At 45.3% G+C, this 23162-nt stretch overlaps 1 protein-coding gene across 4 annotated transcripts in view; it reads right to left on the bottom strand.

The window, feature by feature from the left end:
* HIPK2 (homeodomain interacting protein kinase 2) overlaps positions 1-23162 on the bottom strand; it is a 126962-nt gene that overhangs the window by 68414 nt on the left and 35386 nt on the right. For all 4 annotated transcript variants that reach the window (XM_014876955.2, XM_014876956.2, XM_088165420.1 and 1 more), the window contains exon 2: positions 14717-15815. In XM_014876955.2, coding sequence (XP_014732441.1) covers positions 14717-15815 — 1099 coding nt within the window. The remainder of the gene's footprint in view (positions 1-14716; positions 15816-23162) is intronic.

The following is a 23162-nucleotide window of genomic DNA, read 5'->3' as shown; positions in this document are numbered from 1 at the left end:
TGAATCATCTACCACAGCCTCATGATCTTACAGATGACACTTCAGTCTCCACGAGAACATGCTGGAAGAACCCATTCCTTCCACATCATGCAATAAAATCCTAATACTGTTAAATTTGAAGATAATACCTGAAGAAGTAGTAAATATAAAAACCTAAAAACAATACCATCCATCTGGAATCTGCCCTTCCTTCCATCTCCCAAGGCCATGACCAATCCTGCCAGTCAACTTTCCCACAACAACTCAATATTTGTACACTCAATCTTCCACAAAAGACTGACATAAATATATAAATTTCCCATCCTGTTTGTATATAAGTGGTTAGCCTGAAGGAAGCAAAACCCTATTTTGCCCAAAACTCACTTCTGAGAGCAAAGGTCCAATCAGGCTACAGTTGGAGAACCCCAAAACCAATTGTAAAGTCATACTGAAATAAAGCACGCTTTGGATTAAATGTCATTTTACTGGGATCTTCAAACCTCCTACGGCCACTCAAACTGGTCTGGTTTTAGCCCATTTTAACAGCCTCCCACTGACCACTTCAAAACTCTTATTAACCTGGTGAAAAAGTACACCCCAGGCTTTACTTTCTAAACAGAACCAAGCTGCTTGCCAGCCTCTACCAAAACGACAGAAGTAAAGAGTGATCCTCCTTGTGTGAATTACAGGCTTTGCCCCAGCCTCGCTGAGGTGGCAAACCCTGCTGGCTTGCTCCCGTTCACACAGACCTGCACATGCTCAATAACACCATTGATTTTGTTTGTGCAGGCAGAGAGAATCCAATTTTAAAAAGCCACATTGATTCCCACCCATTAAAAACAGAGCAAGCTGCAGCATTTGCTAAATGGATAGAAAAAGACTGAGGTCAGGATGGAGGGGTGGGAATAATGTCATTACGCTGAGCTCATTCTGAAGGACAGAGAATTACAAAAACAGACAATAAAATAGTAACCATTTGACTTTTTATTATTTGCTGTAGTTTCTAAATTACAAAAAAAGCGAGTCAACAGCCAGGGAGTGCCTGGGCACAATGACAAGGGATGCACAACGGAAGGCATCCTGGAGCATGGAGCACTGATTAGTTGCATTTGGAGCATGAAGACACACACGCACACAGCGAAAGAGGGCACAGACACAGGGACTGAGAGAGAAGCGCTGCGACTATCTGCGAGGACCCTGTCTGCTTTTCAGTTCTTTGTTTTAGCACATTAAACAAACAGAGCCATCACACAGGTCACCGAGGACCTTCCTTCTGCAACTGTGGCCCCAGCTGCACTGCACACAAAAACTATTATTATTCTCTAATGGCTGCACCTTTTTGGACAATGATTCAGTGGGTTTTTTTTCCTTCCTTTTGTGCAGTGCCACTTAGTCTTTTGCTTCATTTTATGTTTTATTTGCACACTCTTGAAATCTTCATGTAGTGACTAAAAATTCATGAGGCAGCCTTCAGCAGGAGCCCCCGCTTCCCTCCCTCCCCTTTTCCTACCCGTAGCCAGCAGCTGAGGACGTACCGGGCATACATCGGTGCTGCTGCAGCAGCAAGGGGGTGGGAGAAGCTGCGGATGGGGAGGGAGATGGTGCTGCAGCCCTGGGGGTGCCTCCTCATCCTGCATCTGGGCTCACAGGCTACAGCCAGTGCTGGGCACCGAGGCTCTCCCATGGCCAGCAGACCCATCCCAGAGCAGAGATGCTCTGTGCTCAATGTGCTGGCTGTGCTTCAGCTGCACACCACGCTCTGCCCGACCGCGAGCCTGCCTGCGTGCTGCACAGCGGTCATTCATCTCTTCAGCTCCAGCCCTACAATGCCAACAGGCAAGCGCTCGCTAGCATTTGTGAGGCTTTCATAATTGGTCCCAGCTGGTTAGTTGTAACACGCCTTGTTGTTGAGCAACTACCTAGTAACGCTGTCAGACATCCCCTGGTTGCATAAGGAGGGTTAGTATCCTTATTAATTACGGGCTGCCACCAGCCTGTGTCACTCTCCACAGGTGAGAAAGCCTTTAAGCTCCTGGTCAGTCAAGGCCTGGTTAGAAAATCCCGTGCCAGCTTCAAGCACAGCAAGCTCAGGCTGTAGCCACAGCAGCCTCCTGCCCTTGCTACCAGGGCTCCTGCTCCCCTCTGGCTGCCACGGGGGCTGCTGCCAATGCCAGCCACTTGCCAGCTCTCTGGCCACCAAGCCTGGCCCACTGGGAGGCACGTGGGCATGCACAGTCAGAGCATGGCCGGCGTTTCACAGCACTGTGCACAAATGTGCCCCAGAGCCTGGCCACGCTGCCGACCAGCACCACTACAGCAGCAAACACTATAGCGGGGCACAGCTCCAAAATGCCAGGCAAGGCAACGCAGGATCAAACAAATGCACCGTTCCTGGTGGGCAAGGAAAAACCCAACAATGTGGATCTCTCAAAAGGCAAAACTGTGGAGGAAATATCATGGAAGTGGCCATTTCACAAGATACTTGAGCATACCTGTGGCACTAAAAAACTCAGTCAAAGTTTGCAACCATCCCCACTCCCCACAGCCCTCACTTGCCATGTAATCTGATCTGTGTGATACAACAAGTCTCTATCAAGCAATTGCTGATACAGCAATTTTCTGCCAAAACCCAAGCGCCGTGCTCTTCTTTCTGCACTGTCACTGGGCTGCTGTGACAGCCCCGTTACAAAAGCAGTGACTAGACTTATATCCTGCACACAGGACTCTTACACAATTTCAAATGTCACTTTGTGGGCAGTAATCAGATCCTGTAGCCCCAGGCTAAGGTAAAAGCCGTGAGTGTGTCTAGGAGCTAGAACTGAACAGTTGCTCAAAAGCACACACCTTGAACTGGAAATGAACCTTTTCAATTCCCATGTAAGACCAAACCACAGGCTAGGGCTGCTCTGTTTGGCTGTGTCAGCTGTCTAGAATAACTCTAACCTTTGCCATCCCGTTTTCATCTGAACCAACCTCTCATATCCTGGGTTTGTTGCTGCTTTTTCTCTCTCCAACTTCTACTTTGGCTGCCCCTCAGAGCCTGAGATGGGCATCAAGGTGTAAAAAAAAAAGATCCTGACAACTTACATGGCACAGACACTGCTGCACTTCTAGAGCTGCTGGAAAAGCAGCTGGCAATTCCTCCCTTCTCTGATGATGGGGCTGAAGGCTTGGGTTTGTTCAAGGGCCACTCCCCACCGAAGTGGCACAGGGTGGGGGCTGTCAACTGTATCTTCATGCTTAGCTGCCACACACTGCAGACGGATCCTTTTTCCAAGACACGAGCTATCCCCCCGTGCACATACAATACCTCCAACAACCACACACAAACAGCAAATCCACTGCAACACTTCATGCTCATCACTACCATTTCCCATTTGAGCAGCAATTCAACACATGCTTTAACATTGCCCATGCCTCTGAAAGCCAAGAGGGCCATTCACATAAACTTAATCTTAGTTACTCTTGCTGGATCATAGGTACTGATGCTGAAAGGTAATTTTCTAAATCCAATGTAAATGTTTAAAGTTTATTCCCGAAGGGTTGATATAGACATAAACATACAGATTAAAAGCAAGCAAGATGTTGGGAGCTTTTTACTACCTTCTAAAGTAGCCAGGCACATGGATATTTTATCTCTCCTTTTGGATCTGCTTTCTTCCAACGGCACAGTTCAGAGACTTCATACAGATCAGAGGCAGAGTTCAGGCTAGCACTGACAATTTCATTAGAAAAGAAAAAAAGATAGAATTGTGTTTTCTTATGTTCTCTGCTCTTTTATTGCTACTTTCAAAATGAAGAACAGACCCTACCAAAGTGCTAAGGGCTGAAAACATAACTCCAAATGATACAGGAAACCCAACTTTGTGCCAATCCAATTTTATCCTCTCTTTGTGGCCATAACAAAGCTGAGAACAAGAGCTAAACAATGGAGAAAAAAGAATAATTTCAACATAATTTTTTTCTGAAAGTAACATCAGCAACAATAACAAGAATCCATTCAAAAGACAGAATGTTATCTTCCAACACAGTTAACATGCCTTTCTTTCTGTTGCTCATTATATATCTTACACATCAAGCTATACTTTGACCTCCTCACAAAGAATACATTTGCAGCCACCACATCCCTGTACCCATACTGGCATTGCTAAGTGAAATCCAGCCCATAGTGCCATTCTCTTCCTTGCTCCCTCATGCACCTGCCAAAAGGAGACAGGTTATCAAATGAGCCTCCAGAAAAGCATTTCCAGAAACAGCAATATGACTACTTCCTGCTCTTGCTTATGCTCATGCAGCCCTTCAGAATCTAGTCCACTAATTTAATAGGCTAACATGAGCTGTATTTTTGACAGCTATGGGAGGGAGATCACTTAGATAAGTTTTTATTTCTGACACAGGCCATCACCATTACTTCCTTTTACCTACTGAAATCAATATTTCATCAATATTTCATCATTAACTTTTTAGCACACTAACCAGCAAATTCATCTAGCCTCAGCCGAACCTGTTTACATTTTAGATTTCATCTACCCTTCTTAATACTTTTGTGAGCATCAAAGAAATACTCCATTTTCCTCTTGGATGACTATTCTCTGTTTGCAGTCTCCCACTAGCAAGTAAAACACTCCTAAGACTAAATATATTGAAACTTTTCTTAACTCATCAAATGCTCCTTTCCCCCCAGCCCCCACCTCTCTCTCAGATGTGGAGTGTAAAGCTCTGCATGGAAACAACTATTGGAAACACAAATTCTTACCCTGGTGAATCCAAAAAAGGCCATCAGCTTTCCTTCTGTACACCAGCTGTCACATTAACATGCGTGCTACCCCTCATTGTCATATGTACTGTTATACCCTATTACCCTTTTGTTTAAGGGCCTCAGCCACAAAAATCTTTGTGCATGAGGTGCTGTAAACACAGCCCTGCTTCAGGAAGCACAGCATTCCAGGAGAACAGCACAAGGTAAATGGTACAGACACATCCAGACTGGAGGGTACAGGCAGACAGCATGGTGTTGCTCAGCAGTCTTACCACAAGCCATCCAACCATCCTATGTGCAGCTAAAACAACTCAGTGCTTTACAGCTCCTCCTCATGCCAAGTTAACTGAAACATTGCTAACTTCCCCTTGTTTGCCTCTATGTGAGCACAAGCATCAGCTGCTAGAACACAATTCTCCTCTAAAGGCTTCAGCTGGTGACCTTCCTGTGGTCAGAAGCTGTGCAAGTTACTAGAGTTATCTGAAAACTGCCCCAAGCCTCTCACAAAGGTAGAAATTCAGCAATGACACTATAAAACTTTTGGCACTTCTCATGTCTTATCAGGACTGGGGTATTACACTTGCTTTCGAGAACTTCTGCTTCAAATCAGCTACAAATGGCAGTGGCTGACAAAAAGCAAAATAATGACAAAGAGTTAACTCTTTGAACTGCAGAATTTTCAATTCAGAGTCACTTTATCTAGATTCCGGTCAATTTCCCCACATCTACCCTGCCTCTCTCCCTGAGCAGAAGCCTCTGGAGACAAACATTAGATTTGGTAATGGGTAGAAGTTTGCTACTCTCTGGCTAATGCAAACCAGCAGAATCAGGGACAGAACCTGGATGTCCACCCTAGTGTTAGTCCCGTGCAGTCACAAAAGCAAAATAAAGGCAAAACAAAAAATTAAAGGTAAAGCAAAATGACTCATGTCTGTGCAAGTAAAACAATGTCTGCAACTATTTTTGTCCTTCAATAAGCAAAAAAAAAAAACGTTCAAGCTGTTACACAGGGACTCAGATTATTTTCCAGCCCATTGCAGGAGAGGGATGCTATCCTGTTTGGAAATTGGCTTCTCTGGCCTTGAAGTCTCCAAATAGCAAGAAGGGTGAAACTTCATCTTCTTTCCTCCCACACCTTTCCTTATACGGGAAACAGCAACTTCCAGGTAACCATGGCCTGTAAGAGGATTCCTCCTCTGCCCTTCCTTTCTCTCAGTTCCTAGAGCCACTTCCTTTTTACTTCTTCCTCTTAGAACCGTGAATCTCTCACAGTGTGTGTATATACATATATATATATACATACATGCTTATATGGATGCCTCTCTTCTGTATTTCTTTTTTCCATGTAAAGCACCACAGAACAACTCTTGTACGACCTGGCCTAAAAGGCAAAGGACATTTCCTTGGCCTTCCTTCCTAAACAGGTGACAGCCGTGGCTATAACTCAGCTTAAGTCAGGCCACAAGATTAGTGTTTTTCAAGCAAGATAGCCACTCTCAACTGCTTGAGAGTCACCCCTTTTCCCCAGCATGACCTGGAGAAGGAGGGAGCTACTCAGCCCCCATCTGAGAATAAGGTGCCTTTATATGAGCTTAGGCTAATTTGAGGCATCAGTGGAGTAAATCGTTTGAGAAGATAGAAACTGGGGACTGGAGTCATATCATTCAGGATCTGAAGCTGGGGAATGTATAACCCCATACTAACTGTTGCATCTTCAGGTAACTTTTTTTTTCTGGCAATGACTCATTCATTTATAAACCAACACCAGTCACTTTTCTAACCTCACTGCTAATAAGCAGCAGAGCAGAAATACTTTCTAACCAGAAAATGCTCTTCAGTGTAATAGAGCTTTCCAGTACTGCTGTGCTGGGGCCTAAAACTTGTGAACCTAATGAATGCACAGACATACACAGTAAGCTTCCTCCATGTTACATTTACATCTCTTGCCTGCACTGAGCAAATGTACGGGGGGGGGGAGGTAAAAACCTGATAGGATTTAAATACACGGTACTTGAGCAAAGTATCCCTGAAATCCTGTGCAAACTGTGTTGCTAATGCTTTTTCATACTCAGGAGAGGATGAGGAATCTCACTGCTCATAATTCTTTTATTTTCACACTTGGAGCACCAATCTCATCCCAACAGCCCCTTACCTCGTTTTGCTTCTCAGCCTCCACCTCTGCCCTTGGCCACCTACTGCCCTGACCCAAATACACTTTGAAATAAATGCAGGAAGACGTAGAAAATGCTCATAGTTTGTATAAGTGTGACTGCAGTGCACTCTCCTTTGCTGGCCACCTCTTGCTAGAGTAACATCTGTGGGTCACCACGCCACTGTTCCTATGAGCTGCTGCTGCTGTTTTGTCATTGGAGCTGAAAAGAAGAGCAACCTCTCCCTGCTCTGCTTCCTTTGCTCTTGGTGAGGAAGTGACTTGAGTGGGAGGAGAGAAAGAAGGGCAAACACCATACCACAGAAGTAAGCAACTAGAAGCAGAGACCAAACTTTATGCTTTTCATACATGGGCAAACAGCCAGCTCTTATTGCAGCTGGCTCTTGCTGTAGCCCTGTGAATTGTACCTTTAGTCACATTGTCACTGAAGCTCCTTGTCACCATACTGAGCTTGCTTACATCCCAGCCCCCGAGCTGAGCACAAGTGTCTTTACCAAAACACTGTGTCTTTTATGTACTACAGAGATGGAGTCTGAAGTGCTACAGCCAACAGCTGCAATAGGAAGGTTTTGATTTCTTGTAGGTAAATAGTTCTTTTTAAGTAAAACAACCTGGCTATTTGTACCTGTTTCAGGCTTGCCCTGGTACAGTAAATACAACAGTGACCTTGTTTTTCACATCATTTCACCAGACTGCAGCATTAACAGGCCTTACTGTGCTTATAAAGCTTAAGAGAAGAAAAACAGACAGCAGGAAATCCTGTGACAGGCTTGTTTTGGTGGTGATGGGAGAGAAACAGTAGCAGGAGAAGAAAGAAAAAAAAAACCGCCAAAAAAACCATAAACCCAACACCTGTAACCAACCTACAAGTGGGGAGAGTGTGACTCCCAAGCCACTCCCCATCCTCACAATGCTACTGAAACTACTCTGACAGCAAGTATGAAGAAGGTAGGGATTAGCTTAGGATTTTCTTCTGGGTTTAAAAGAAGAAGGTTTGTAATGTTCATGTTAGAGTTCCCAGATGACTTCAGGTGGTAGTACATGGACTGGTAACGAGTGTGTTTGCACACTGCCTCCTCTCTGCAAGCCCTGAAAGAAAGCACCTGGGAACTCCATCTTAGCCCCATTTGAAGTGTTATTTGTTTCCAAACTGTAAGGTATTGCTTTTGGGGAGGTCAGCCTCAGGCACTGGACTACATGGCACTGGGTGGTGCAAATGCCCACAGAGGGAACTCACCACAAATGGGTAAGTTATGGAGTAGAGGGGGTGGACGGAAAGGGGAGCACAGTTCTAAAATCATGTCCCTCTGGAGGTGATGTGGAGAAGGATGAAGTGAGTTATGCCAGTTTGGGCAGGACCTGTGTCAGAGCTGGTGGCTGACCAGTGAGCCCTGGTCAGCAGCCACATAACCCTAGCTCTGCTTCTGCTTCCTGCCTGCACAGCCCTACCTGGGTTGTGGGCAGTGCCCCTGAGGGTGAATGGGGCTGCTTGTATCCAGAGGACTGCCCTTCCCTTCATAGGGATCACTGATGAGTTTAAAAGCTGCAGCAGCCTTGGGAAAATTACATTTACCTTTTTCTCCCTAAGTTTTGTTTGCTCTTTTACACCAGAACCAGAGCCTCTCACCTGAGGGGTGGCACCAGCTGATGGAAGAACAGTGCTTCCAACCCTGGTACCTGCCTCTGGCTGCTGCTCACATACTCATCTCTGATCCAAAACACCCTTAATGAATTGATCCCTGCTCGAGGACACACAGGTTCCTTCCTTTCCAGCCACCAAGACAAAAGAGATCTGCAGGAGTAATTACTGTCAGTGCCCCATCTTTGCCATCTAGGAGCTGTTTCCAGAGAGAGGAGAGGGGACTGAAGGCATTGGCTCAGCACTCAGTTGTGATACTTGATTTTCCACCTCTCAGACACAGATGAGATATAAGGAAACAGCAAGAGACTTCTCCCTGCCTTGGTCTACCAAGACCTCTCTTTGCTGGAGAAAGGCTCCGTGTCAGATTCCTTGCAAACAGCCCTTTATTACAATTCTTCTTGGGTCTGGAGGCACGTAACTGGGCCTATTTTATCCACTTGGTTAATAAATAAACAAAGCTCTCCTGTGACAGCCAGCCTTTCTGACTCCACACAGGGACCCAGGGCTCCTCTCGGAGCAAGGCCAGCATCACGAGCCACAGCTGGGCAGGAAGGTGCTGCGCTGGCACAAGGCAAGGGCACATCCCCAGCTTTGAGAAGATAAAGGAGGAGCTGGCGTGTCTGCTCAGAGCAAGGTAAAAAATACTTAGGGAAATAGAAGGTTTCAGTAGAGAAAACACTAGGGAGGGTCTAGTCTGAGGAGATTGTTTAGGCTGAAATACAGGCTTTTCTGTTTTAAATTAGATTCCAGGTAGGGAGTACAGACACAGTGAATCTCCTGTTGGATGCACCATGAGCACAATGTTGGCTTACCGTCCCTTCTCTGAGGTGATTTACACTATCTTTGCAAAACCCAGCCTGGCCTGACTATCCCAAAGGTGGGCCAAAGCCAAAAGCTTTCAGCTAGATGCTTCTTGCTTTCCAAGACCTGGTAGTCTTGGTACAATAAAGCTGAGATTCAATTAATCCTGATGTTGGTTTTGAAAAAAAAAATCGTGCTGAATTTTGATTCTGAAAAAACCAGCTTCAAATCCCAAAGGTCCTTGGGAAAGAAATTAACAGCTGCTTAAAATAGTATAGCTTGAAGTCTGCTTTCCTCCACAAAGTCTTCTGCAATGTATTGCCAGTTCTGCAAGCCTGCTGTCCTCCCAGGCGTGATCGTCACCAAGTGAAACTGAGCTTAGACTTCAGCAAAGAACTTTGTGGTTTCACTCCAGTTCCCACAAGAAACTTTCCTCCTCAAACCATCCTGCTCTTTACCTTGGAGAGGCAGAGTCAGTAAAGCAGTGAATGTTGCAGGTAGGAGTGAAACAGACTGGCAGAAGTGTGGCTCCCACAGCTGCAAACACAAATCTGAGTCAAATCTGAGATAGAGATGTTTTTGCAAGTCGAGAATGGCAGAAGATTTTGAAATATAAGTGCATTACACTGTTATACAAGGACACAGCAGATGCCAATTCAGTGAGTAAACAAAAAAGCATAGCCCATCCCTGTGTCATTACAACTGCCTATTTAAAGGGCAGTTTTGACCAGAATGACACATTTGTGAGTCACACAATGGGGAAAAGGTTGCGACTTTGCTCACTACCTTGCTCTGGCTTCCCGTCAGCACAGCTGAAGGACCAATATCTGTCATGGGACAATGTCCATGTGCGGCAAGTCAGATCCAGTTTAGCCCCCTGCATCCCTGCATTCACCCAGCTAAGCATGTAGAGCCAGTTATAAACCACGCCTGCACACAGCCTCACTGCACACTTTGTATGGGCGGCTGACAACATGTACATACCTTTATGCATGCATATTTTCTTGCAGTGTCTGAAACCAGACTGATAAACACCTCTGGTACTCAGCTTCATTCTCTGTTATCCAAACATTTCATCAAAGGCCACTTACCTACAAAACAGATATCTCAACCCAAGTCAGACAAGCCACATACCAAAAGCCTTTTGAAAACAAGGAACCAAACCTGAATTTATTCACTAATAGTGAAGGACTGAAAGCAGTTATTTTATATCTACAATATTTTGCAAATTCTAAAAGACTTAAATCTCATAAGGTGATTACACCATTAATTAGCAAAACACTATCATCCCTGAGGTGCCAACACAGCAGCTGTTTCAACTAAACAGCAAAGAAAAGCCAAGAGGGCAAGGTCACAAACTGGTAGTGCCCCCATGAGCAGCCCAACTCTCCAAGCACTGCCACCCCATGCTAGTGAAGTGCTCTTGTTCCAACAAGGGATGACCTCAACTCTCCCTCTACCACCCCACCCATACCCTCTCCCAGAGGGCAGTGCCCCCTCTTTCACCTGAGTACCTGAATGGGGCCTCTAACAAAGAGGCCATCTGTTGCAGCCTAAGCCCTGCATTTCTCAGGATGTGGGATTTTCCCACAAAGCTGTTCATACACAGCTTATCAACCCAGAAGGGATCTCTCTGGTCATTCATTCCTCTGACCCTCTGCAAAACACAGATCATAGAAACTACCTCAATGAACTCCCCTTCCCACATGAAAAGGAAAAAGACAAAAATAAAATCCCAGGAAGATACTCTGTGATGCAGAGGCTAGCACAGCTTTTGGATCCATTACTCTGTGATCAGGGCTTCATTTCTAGCTTAGACATATCTGGCTAAATCTGCCAAGTGCAGAGCCCTGCTCCTGCACTGTGAGCTGGGCAGAGCAGCCCTCCATTTCAGCTTCAGTTCCTCACCTTTTCTTTCAAGCACCTCCAGACTATGGCCACATCACCACAAACCTCCCTGAAGGGTCAGTGATCAGGCCCAGGTCAGTGGAAAGGGACAAGATGAAGGACTATGGTGACCAGGGGAACAGGCTGGGACCTCTCTCCTAAGCAAGGGACGTTTGGATATCCACCAGTGAGGTCCTACACATGCTGCCCAAGGATGCCACGATAGAAACACTTTACCCCATAGCAAGTTTTGCACCCCAGGCTGAAGATGGGTGGGCAGAAGGAGCAGGATCCTCTTCACAGCACCCTCCCTTTTAGATGACAACTCTGACCACAGACTGTGGCTGTGATGTCCTTTGTCATGTCAGGCAGGGCCCATGGTGTGACCATTCTGGGGCTCATTCCCTTCTCTTGAGGCAGGCACTGGAGACACAACAGCACTGCCCTCCCAGAGAGGGATTCCTGGCAGTGCTGGAGTTCCTGCAAAGCCCCCCTTAGGCTGCCATGCTCTGCCTCCCATGGGCTCCCTACAGTCACATGAGCAAAGCAGAAAGATTTCCAAAGTACCACTTGTGGCAGCACATCTATCTTGGAGGAGGCTGTATCCTCTTAAGAGGGTTGGGAGCTGGACTAAAGACATTTTGATACCATTTTTGATATTTTTCATCCCGCTCTGTCACCTCAATACCATTACCATCCTTCCAGACCGCATTTGCTTACAAATATCCCTGGTGGGGCAGAGACAGTTCTGAGTTTGGAGCACCCAGTGAGGGTCCCTGAGCAGTGCCAGCAGCACAATAGCAAGTCTTCCCACCATTCTTTCCACAAGAAACTGGGCTGAGGGATCCCGTTCATCTTCAGAGCACATCACATGGCAGCAATGGCAAATCAGCCATGGAAAGTCTCCAAGCAGCCATGGGACTCTCTTGGTTTATGCTGGGTTATGCAGATTCAGGTCAAGAAAAAGCACAGAGTTTGTTTAGACATTTTGTCTTCCACCTTCAGGAGAAGAAGATGGGCCTGTCATTTACAGGAAGAGGAAAGGCCCTACATTGCTCTGAGGAGCAGGATCCCACACACTTTTCAATCCTTCAAAGGACTTGGCCATCACATTCTCAAAAGTAGTGACAGGAAAAAGGAAAACCAAGTTGTTAATAAAATATGAAGACAACTTAGAAATTTGCTTGCAAAAGTCCATGATAAAAACCTCCAGCTGAGATCCAGCCTCTTCTTTATATTCCCCTGTGCTCTGCCTCATCTTTCCTTAAATGCATGGGGCACAGGGTTTCTGTCACTCCTTTAGCATGACTGCTTAGAGTCTGAGAGGTTTTACTAGTCTGAGGAAGCTCTTCCTTCACATCCAACTTAAATGTGCCATTTCTTGAAGTCATCCCCTTGTCTTTTATACTCTAGCAAGCAGAACAAGTGTAAATTAAATGGAAGACACATGAAATCTTTATAAAGCCCAGTGTTTCCCCTAGCATGAAAGTTTCTTCACTTTCAAGTGAAAGGGGTCTTTACTCTGTGCTGTATTTTCCCCATCAGAAAATGAAGAAACACAAATTTTCCTCATGACTTGAATTTAGCTTAATCAGCAGCCCCCTGCTGATGTAATTCAACCCAACAAGATCTTTCTTTTTTTTTCCTCCTGGTGAGCTGCTGCCCCTTTCCCCCTCCTCCCACCAATTCAGGCATGGAAAACAAGGGAGGAATTAGACAGAACTTATTATCTATCAAGCTACAACTTCAAACTGGGCAGGAATAACATTTAAAATATAAAAAGCAATTTTTATCAAGCCTTTTCCTCCCCAGAGACTGCCACAAAAATATTCCTTGTTTGTCGCTGAGAATGAACAATTTTTCTCTTTCATTTCTGCTTTCTGCCACGTATTTCATTTTGGCTGCCCCTTCTGTCTTTCAGCTAGGGACCCAGGCTGCTGGAGCAGAATCACAGGTAACTCAACAACAAAATGCCTGTATTATCTTTCTTTTTTTCTTCCGAGTCTGTCAGGTAATTGCAACTCTAAAAGCTTTTGCATATTTACCACAGAAACATGCCTCTCCTGGAGGATGGGACTGTCATCAGGTAGAGTATCTTATTTAATAAGCCTCTTCGGAGTTATAAGCTATGGCTGGAGATTTTTTCCTGGCCTCCTTCAGAGCAAAGGACAAGCAGATAAAGATCAGCTGCTACAGTGCTACACTATCAAAGTTCCTGGTCTTGTGAAAATTAACTCTCTCCAAGCTCAGAGTTCAGGCAGGTTTTGCCATCATTAAATTTATGAAGTAGGGAAAGGGTCTGTTACCAACTCATGTTGGTTTCTCATTCCCAGTCCTCCCTGTGTATAAGGCAGATTTCTTTTCTATTTACAAACAGATCAACTTCCCTGCTTTTCTGTAACCCATCTGATGAGCTGTGGATGCTGCCAGAACTGATTTTCATTAAATCAGTCATGAAGAAGGATTGGATTTTCTCTTTGCCCCTGTTTCACAGAAGTGCAACAAGAAAAATGTGATCTGAACATTTCTATATTCAGCTGTTATCTAAAGCCAAATTCCCTTCACCCCCTTCACTATTTCCCCCCACCCCTGAAGCAGCAGTAGAACTGCTTTTCTCAGTCCCTAAGATGCTGAATAAAGCTGACTGGTACCAAAGAGAGGGTCTGAGAACATCTACAAGAGACACTTTGTGTCTTGGAGTCAAGACAGAGGGTGAGGACGCCCTGCCAGGCGTTATAAAAAGAGGCTTCTCTGCTGAAACTGCTCAACAGGCTGAAGAGGGATATATCTGGTTCACACACTTCACTTCAGGCACACCTATGCTGAGGTCACAACTCTACCCTAGCATGTAACAAAGCACCGTGAGTGGGAATCAACAGACAACAACAGGTCCTCAGTCTACCACCAAATCACTGACAATACATTCCTGAAGGAGAGCTGACAAGAGCCAGCCAGAAGACTCCCATTAACTCAGAGCCTGTGTGAAAACTAATCCTTGACAAACCATCTTCTGCATCCATACAGTTTTCCTGTGGGCCAACCTTACACTTGTTAAGTCTTTGGGTTCATATGTGAGTACTGACTGGAAAGACACATTTGAAATATGGATTGACTGTTTAGGTTAAAGAAATTCTGAAACCAAGAACCTATATCCATTGACTTGGAATGGAAATGTAGACATCCCCTCTTCTGGAAACAGTTCCAGGCAGAACAAACTTATAGAAGTGAAAAATTTCCTAAACTGTAACTGGCATACTCTGGTTTTAGGACACTTTATGATTATTTAAAAATTTACAATGGTTTTCAATGCAAGTGAACTCCAAGAGGTTAGGACATTATTTTTTCTTATCATCAACAAGCCATTCTAAGAGTCATCTCTGTTTAGAATTAAGGGCTCTCATTCATTTAAATGAATGTAAGAAAATTCCCATAGGTAAAATACTTCTCCTAGTAGTGTTACATGAGCCCAGTCTCTTACCTGTAGTATCGGGATTGAAGGTAAGTAGAACACACAGCTTTAGACACATGGCTAGCTGAACCAAAGTCTATGACTTTGACCCTATATGGCTGTCGGGATGGGTCTACCAGCATGATGTTCTCTGGCTTGAGATCAGCATGAATCAGTCCCAGGCTTTTCAGCTTCATTAGGGCAGTTGCTACCTGCTGGAGAATTGGTCGAATGTACTTAAGGGGCAAGGGACTGAATTTATTTTGTTTTAAGAAATCATAGAGGTTCTGCTCCAACATTTCAAATACCAAGCATGTGTGATTCTTGTGCTGGAAGCATTCATAAGCACGGACAAAGTTGTAGTCATCCGCGCTTTCTGTGCTCAGCCGAGCCAGGATGCTCACTTCAATCTGGCCTTGCCGGGCATAAGAAGGGTGGTTTTTTAGGATCTTGATAGCCACAATCTCATTAGTGCCACGTTTCCAGCATTTGACTACTTGTCCGAAGGTTCCACGGCCAAGAAACTCTAACACTTCGTACGTGTTGGTCATGGAACAGAGCACCTCATGTTGCACCAGCTGGTAATCCCCTTCACTGTTGGAGCCACTGTTTTTGGAAGTGGCCGTGGAGGTGGTGGCGGTGGCTACAGTGGCCCCACTGGCATTGTTCTGAATCATTGGTGGATGCTCCTCGATAATCTGCACGCTGCTTGTGTTCTCAATCTCCTCACTCTTGCGCTTAAGTCCACATTTTTGGTAGGTGTCCAGAAGGCTCACAGTGCTGCGACGCATCAGGTTGTGTGGCCCGCCCAGTGTTTGCCCAGACACTGCAACCACACCAGAAGTGCTGTTGGCAGATGTAACCACGATGTGCCCCGTGCTTGCTGGGAAGATGATGGTCTGCTCGTAAGGGATGCTGGGATTGGGGATCTGGAGGGAGGCGTTGACGGCTGCTGCGGCGGCTGCTTGGGAGGACTGCACGTTCTTGCTCTGGTTGTAGACTTTGCTGTGTGTGCCGTACCCAGTCATATCCCAGTTCGAACTCGGCTCCACTTTCAGTTTCTTCACGCTACAGAAGGCACTTGACTGAAGGGTATGAGGAGAGAAAACTTGCACATGCGAGGCCATACCTGCAATACAACATCAGAGTGAAACCAGTGTCAAGATGCCTTCCCCAGCTTTTTTCATTTGCTCAGTGGCAGGAAAGGGAAATGGAATACAGGCTTCAGAAACATCACATGCACACACACAAAAAGCAAATTCTTCCAGATATGTGTATTCGACACAAAATTTTATGCTCTAAAATAAATCCTTACCTGGGATTGAACTATACTAACAACATTCAAGATTTCTGCTCTCTTGCCCTCCCCCTTTTCATTTTTAATAACAGGAATGTACATGTTATTTTTACCTTCTCTGCCTAAAGAGACCTATTCCCATTGTCTCCAGGAATATACCTAGCTCTCTGGAAGAACTCATATCAAATACTGCAAAGTATTCTGTCTACAGAAGCCAAATCTCAAATCCTCAGGCTCATCCAATCTTAAGCAGTTTGGTGGATCTGACTTAAGCCCTCTACTTATTCCCATAAAACCACGTGTAGCTTCTGGCCTGCAAGGAGTGAAGATGGGACCAGGAGATGATACACTGTGAACAAACTGAGGTGCATAGATAAAGTTGAGGAGCCAGAACAGAAGATGATGTTTCAGATTGCTTGCCAAGTCTGTGAGTGGGAACTGTGCACAATGCTAGTCTGTGCTCAGGGACACTGGAGATGGGAGTTACACAACATGAGCTTCACTGTGTGCTCTCAGTGCTCCCAGATTCATAAAATTGTGTTCATCTATTCTTATTCACAGTGACAGTACCATCACTGGAAAGCAGATCCCCTGGAAATGAACAGCACTGTTTATGAAGCAACATACACATTAGCATGTGGCAGAATTAGCTCCTAATATAGCTTTATTTTTACAGGAAAGACAAAAACCTACTTTAATGCAAACTTATTTGGTTTCAGAAGAGCTAATGATCTTCTAAATCTTAAACAAAAAAAAAACCCAGACCACCAAAAAAACAACCCCACGACCTCATAACCAAAGTGTAGATAATGCATTGCTGAGACAGACTTACTGAAGGATTCTGAGTAATATTCCACTGAAACAGAAAATGTGCCTATTCAGAGAAAAAAAGATGCGTGGAGAAGGGGACATCTAAGTCCTGACTTGCTGCCAGCTTTCCCTGCCCAGGGTAGGGATAGTACTGCTGGGGCAAACATTTTGTGAAGAACACAAATCCATGGGGACTTCAGGGGAAGGAATCAGCACCCCGCAGGAGTTAGAGCAGAAAGGCACAGCCTCCTTCACCCTTCTATCTGTCATCAGTGTTTCTTTTTAATAAACCAGAATGACTAGGGAAGAAAAAGACAATATGCTGAGCTGGCGCCATTGTTGAATTATTAAGCAGAAACATAACCTTGACTTGTTTTCAACTTTAAAAAGTTAAAAACTGAATGAATGCTTCAGTAACAAAACCACAACAAACTCTACAGTGCACAGTGTTCACTTCTTCATGTGGAGGTGTGACAGTATCTGACTTGGCCTCCTCATACTTCACTAGTCCATGTTCCTCTTCAGGAGATTTTCTGGAGCTCATGTGTACACAGAGATCCACATGCATGCATAAACTTACACACTCCTATAGAAAAATATGAATGTCACTCTACACTCACAAAGCTCAGTAGTCAAGTTAGCAGATCTAAACACACCCAACACTCTTGTTCCAGTTAATTCCCAGCAGCCCAAAGGCCACGAGTGGCTCAGGAGAGGGGTGCTGTGGTGAGCCAAAGCCTACCAAGAGTAACTGCTCAGAAGCAACAAGCCAAGCAATCTCCTCACTTTGCTTCAACACCCCCGCCTTCACCCCTGCTGCAGTGATGAATTTATGAGGACAGAGCAGATGCAGAAGAAAACCACTTCAGGACACATGGGGAAACCCTCACCTGGGCTTGACCACGGCACATAAAACCCCATTGAACCCAGCCTAGCAACGAAACCCTGCAAAGCATAGCATGCTGCCCTCTGCAGACATGACCCCTGGCTCTGAGTGGATTTATGATTGTTTGCTGCTGTTCCTTTTAACTCCATTACCCCCTGCTCCCCCAACCTGCTGGGCAGCAATTTCCAAGGTCCCTGCTACTGGGTACTCAGATGCCCTCCAGCTCCTTGCCCTGCTAAGTACCTTCTCTCCTCTCTCCTTTCCACAGGGCAGTGATGCTGTCACAAATACCATGGCATGTGGCAGGCGGCGAGCTCGGAGAACCATAGCAGGGCTACTCAACTTGTCATCCTGGACACAAAGATCGTATGTGACTGAGCCAAAACTGTGTTTGTTTTTCCACTGATTAAGAAGAATCACGGTGTTCCTTCTAGTACAGCACTGACCTGCCTGGAGGGAGGGGGTGGTTTGATGTATGTTTTCCCCCTGGACGCAAATAATATGGCAGATGTAATTGGTAACATATTGTGGACCTAGCAGAGGTGTAATTTATAGTTTTATGGCTTTCATTCCACGGTATGCTTGAGCAATCTCTCTTCGTAGAAAATAAAAAGGGGAAAAATGACTGACGCAGAACAAGGAGAGACGTTCTTCTCACACGCTCCTCTAAAGATAACACCAAAAGGCTGAGGCATAGCAAATTAAAGTCAAGGATGTGAAGCACAGCAGCTGCAACTTTCTCAGTGCCACTGTAAAAATCAGGATAATCGGCACCATTAAGGGACAGGCTTTCAACTGGTGCAAACTGGCAGGGCTCCACTTGATATCAGCTGACGCTAAAAACAAGGTCAGCAGTCACTCAACATTGTCAATGTCAGATGGCTGCCAGTGCCCTTTGGTGAAATGAGTTGTTGTTAGGGACTGGTTTCCACATCGACAACCAGCTTCTTGCTGTCCCTGAAAAACTGCTGGCAGCCTCAGCAGAGGACAGGAAAAGGGGATAAACACTGGCTCACCCTGGTACCCCAAAAATGGAGGGGGTGAAGGAAGCAGTGCTTCAGTGGATAAAGCAAGAACTTTGGACTCTTCTGCTGCCAGTGCTGCCTTCCTCAGAGGTTACATCTCACCACAGAAAAGATTTTTTGTTGTTTCCCCTAAAAAAATAACTATGAAATATTCTTCCTTACATTCAAAATTATTTTTTCACGTTTGAGGTTTTAAGGGCACGCATTGTAAGGAAAATAACCAGTGAGTTCTTCAGCGTAGTCCGATACCAAGAAATTACAGGATGATTGACAGCTTGGTGATGGGAAAAGGCGGCTTCTGCAGCAAAGTAATTTTTATTGCAAATTTTCCTGTGCAGTTAATGCGAGAAAAACACAATCCTAAATTTCCCAAGGACACAATAAAACTGTGCTGGTGGCATGTTGTTTCTTTCAAAAAAGATTTCTGCTCCATGGCATTAGCAGGAATAGTAATAAATGTGAATAAAAGTTGGATGATTTTGTTATAGGAATCAAACTCCTCATTACAGCCTGTAATATGATTTACACCTTCAGCCTTTTGATTACATAGGCTGACAACAGTTTGCCACAACGTCCATGAGGAAACACGCCAGCACTAATGGAGTGATCCACGCCAGCCAAGCCCAGTGGCACCCATGTCTCACAGACAGTGGGAATGCCCCCAGGGAACATTCTTTCTCCTGGGATCTTGGAAAGACAGAGGGGCCATAAGCTGCAGAGGGATGGGAAATGAGACGTTTCACTTGGGAAAAGTTCTCTTAACCACCCATTCACAAGAAACCTGCTGTACAAGGCTGGGCCTCTTGTATTACTTCCTTCCTCTGCAGGAAGATTCTAGCAGTCACCTTTCCGTATTTTGCATGGAATGCCCAAGGCTGGCACCTGGCTCCTCACCTTTTTGCACTCTGCCAGGAGCAGAGGGGGTGTGAGGATTCTTGGGACGAGCAACTTCATCCACTGAGCATTCCTGCTCACTTGAAGCCCAGCTCAGCAGCCCCACCTATACCACCAAAAGCTTTGACTGGACTAAGCCCAGTGGCAATTCCAAGTGAGCTGGTCCCTGCCTTCACATGGGTGCAAGGCAGGCCCCTATTAGCCAGCCAGGATGAAGCCAGGATGCCACAACAGCTAAATACATGTCCTGGAGAGTGTAAATCTAAGTTTTATATCACCCCTGAGCATGGCAAATCTCGGGGCTGGGAGCAGAATCAGGGTTGGGCATCATGCATTAAATAAAATTGATAGTTCCTTTCTTTAATAATGAGTTTAGTGTAGTCATTTAAAGCTCTCACAAAACTGACAGTAACTGGATTTAATGGGTCCTTCCCTGTCCTTGATACGATTCACATAACTCCCCATAGCATCTACATGAGCTGAAGTAGGTAGGGTGCAGCCAGGGGACAGTGTTAAAACAGCTGGAATGACTTTTATTAAAAGACTTGAGGCTTTTTGTTCCTGAGAACTCCTCCCACGTCAGCTTTCACTTAATAATAATTTAGCAGGTGCTATTTACAATTCAGATGGCCCTCTTCTGCATGCACACACAAATCACGCAGCCGCCTCACTTGTACTTCTAACAGGTTTCAAGAAAGCAAATGAGGTAAAGTTCCCTATCCACCCACATCACCCCAAAGGGCAAAAAATACACTTTGGGGACTAAAGAAGGAACAGTTTGAAAGTCACTGATGTTTTCTTCTGGTTTACTCCCAGCCGTTACTGCTGATTTTTAAGCGTGGCCTTTGAGGTGGCAAGAGACCAAGGCAGTGCCCTGTATTAAGTAGGAAGTCAGACCTTCTGCAGTACCTGCAGAGCTGCCAGTGCTCTGTAACCAGAGGCTGCTTCCTGGCTGCTGCCAGAACGACAGTGCCTGCTTGAAAAATACTGTAGAAAGCACATGGTGTGTGTTCAGCATATAAATGATGCTCGCAAGACAATACTGAAATAAGTATCTTCCACTTCTCCCCAGGGAGGCACGAGCCTGCAAACCCATATACACGCCCAGGCTGAGAAGGCAATGAAAAGGGGATCTGCCAGATATGGCTAATGCATTGCACCTTCTAAATAGCCATGTCGAAAACACAGCACTCTTCTTCACAGTGGCCTCTGTGTGGCTCCTTTTGAGGCATTGTCCCCAGCACCGCTGCATTCTTAGAACCTCCTAAAAATTTATGTCCCTGGAGGCTATACAAATTCTTTCCCTTGTGCTACTAAATGTTTGGAGGCAACCTCAAAGCAGAACTCAGATCTCAACAGGCTCAGCTCCTTCCTGTTCCTGGTGAGCATAGGATGTCAAGGGGCCCTTCGTTCCAGGTGAAAATTTCCCTGCCTTCCTGTTCTGCTTTTCCTGTCCTGCTAGTAAAACTGTCTCAGCCTAATTAGTAGTTTTCTAAACGTAGTGCACAGCAGTTCTCAAAGATGTAAGATGTAACAGAGCACGTCCCCTGCACTACTCCAGACCTGGATTCATATGGCTCCAACCTGTCATGTTTGATCCATGTCTTACGGCCAAATGGAAAAGCGAGACTTCCCAATGCACAGAGTAGCCATAAACAAAACCAAATGGACAAAGCCAAGCATCCATCTCCTTCCCTCTCATCCCCACCCAAAAAGCACATCCCTCCAGTGCAATGGCCAGGGCACTCTCATCATAATCACCTTCAAATCCCTTATCTCCCTGCCACCCCAACTGCCCTCCTACATATCCCTCTCCTGCATTTATAGCATCAACAACCCTGCCTCCTGTTTCATTCTGCACATCATGACTTTCCTTTATAGCTATGATGAAAATTATCAACCAGGACTTACTTAGTACTCTTGAGCATGGAGGTGGTGTAGGCAGTTACTCCCTATCACGGCCTGATCAGGTTATTTTGGCATGTGGCTCAGAATACTGCTGTTTTTCCTCACAAACCATCTTTATTCCCTTCCTCACTCTCCCTTTAACTCCTTAAATCCAGGGCAAATTGTCTGCTGGCTACTGAAATCTTTCTTAGCTGTAATTTAGAAATATTACAATTCTTATTCATCCTTTTGGTGTGGGTTCAGGGCAGATGAGCCTGAAAAACAAGCTGTGGACTCCTCTGACATATCCCTAATTTTAGGCACATGAAGCAAAATCTCAGGGACAAATACATACATTTACATTTGAATACTTTATTACACCTCAGTGCAAGATTCTTTCAGGGTCACCTCCATCTCCTGCTGGAATGAACTGCAGTAATGACAAGAGATATTACAGATTTCCTCAGTTAATCACATGACTAGTTTATGTTTCACATTACAGTTAATTAACTATGCAACACCTGAGAACACAGGTTAAAATGCACCTCACCAAAGGCTGCCCCATCACTTCCTTGTAGATGCTACAGTAACTGGACCTGACACCATTCTAGATATTGGTGTGACAAGGTCCAGCAGTCCAGTCCATGCTTCCCTGAACTGAAAGATAACCCCTAGATACCTTCTTATGGAAAAACTCGGCATAGATGGAATACTGCAAAACTTCTCTTCAGGATACCTCAGTGTTACTGCATGGAAAACAAATGAAGGGAGCAAGTGAATGCAATTTAATAGTCTACAGCCTTGACAAAACAGAGCCAGACCCCAGTAAGTAAATCCCCTTCAGCCTATCTGCCAAAGCTGACAGAAAGACTGTCACCTCTACAGAAATCATGACATGAGACTGCAAACGCCCTACCAAGATGTCGAAGTGCTCTCCAGACATGAAATGAGAAACTTGGGAGTCTGCAGTGCCCATGTCAGGTCTCTGGGGCTTGAGAAGGCAGATCACTACCCTGCCAGTTGTACCTTGCTGAGCAACAGTCCTCCAAGCCAGTGAGGACTTCTGGAGTCCCAAGAACAAAATGAGGTGGTGAACAACAAAGATGGAGGCAGTGGCAGCACCTGAAAGCCTTCAAGGTCTGCATGAGCGTGTGAAGGAACTTCTACACAGTGTAAGCATAAAGACATTTTAAAGTGGGTGTCAGTGAAGTCAAGAAGAAGTTTTACAGCCAAATGATCAGTACTCCCAAGGGCCTCAGAGGAGAAGAAAGTCTGCTTGGGAATCAGAGATGGGATGAGAAAGAAAGAACAAGATCAAATCAGACAGGTGGGATTGACAGAAGCCCTGCTTTGAAGCATTATCTTTGGAGGACGCTAAAGGATGTCTAACAAATGCTTTGCTGAAGAAATCCCTCTTTCAGATTTCTTGAAGAGAGGCCCAGCAGGGCTGAGGCAAGTGTGGAATGCTTGGCTGGGGCTGTGCTGCAGGCTGCTGGGGAACCCACGAGCAGCACCACATCTGTTTAAAGAGCTGAAGACTGCGGCAACACCCACAGCACCACTTAAAATGAGACATGACATGATGAGGCTCCTATAATGCCATGCTTGAATGAGCTTCTGAAGCACTGGGTACAGCCAGAGGAGATGGGGAAAGCAAGCTACCAAGGAATGTTTCCT

Source organism: Sturnus vulgaris, chromosome 5 (assembly GCF_052056855.1).
Source record: "Sturnus vulgaris isolate bStuVul1 chromosome 5, bStuVul1.hap1, whole genome shotgun sequence".
Classification (NCBI taxonomy): domain Eukaryota; kingdom Metazoa; phylum Chordata; class Aves; order Passeriformes; family Sturnidae; genus Sturnus; species Sturnus vulgaris.
The sequence above is the reverse complement of the archived record's forward strand: the minus strand, read 5'-3'. Positions and strand labels throughout refer to the sequence as shown.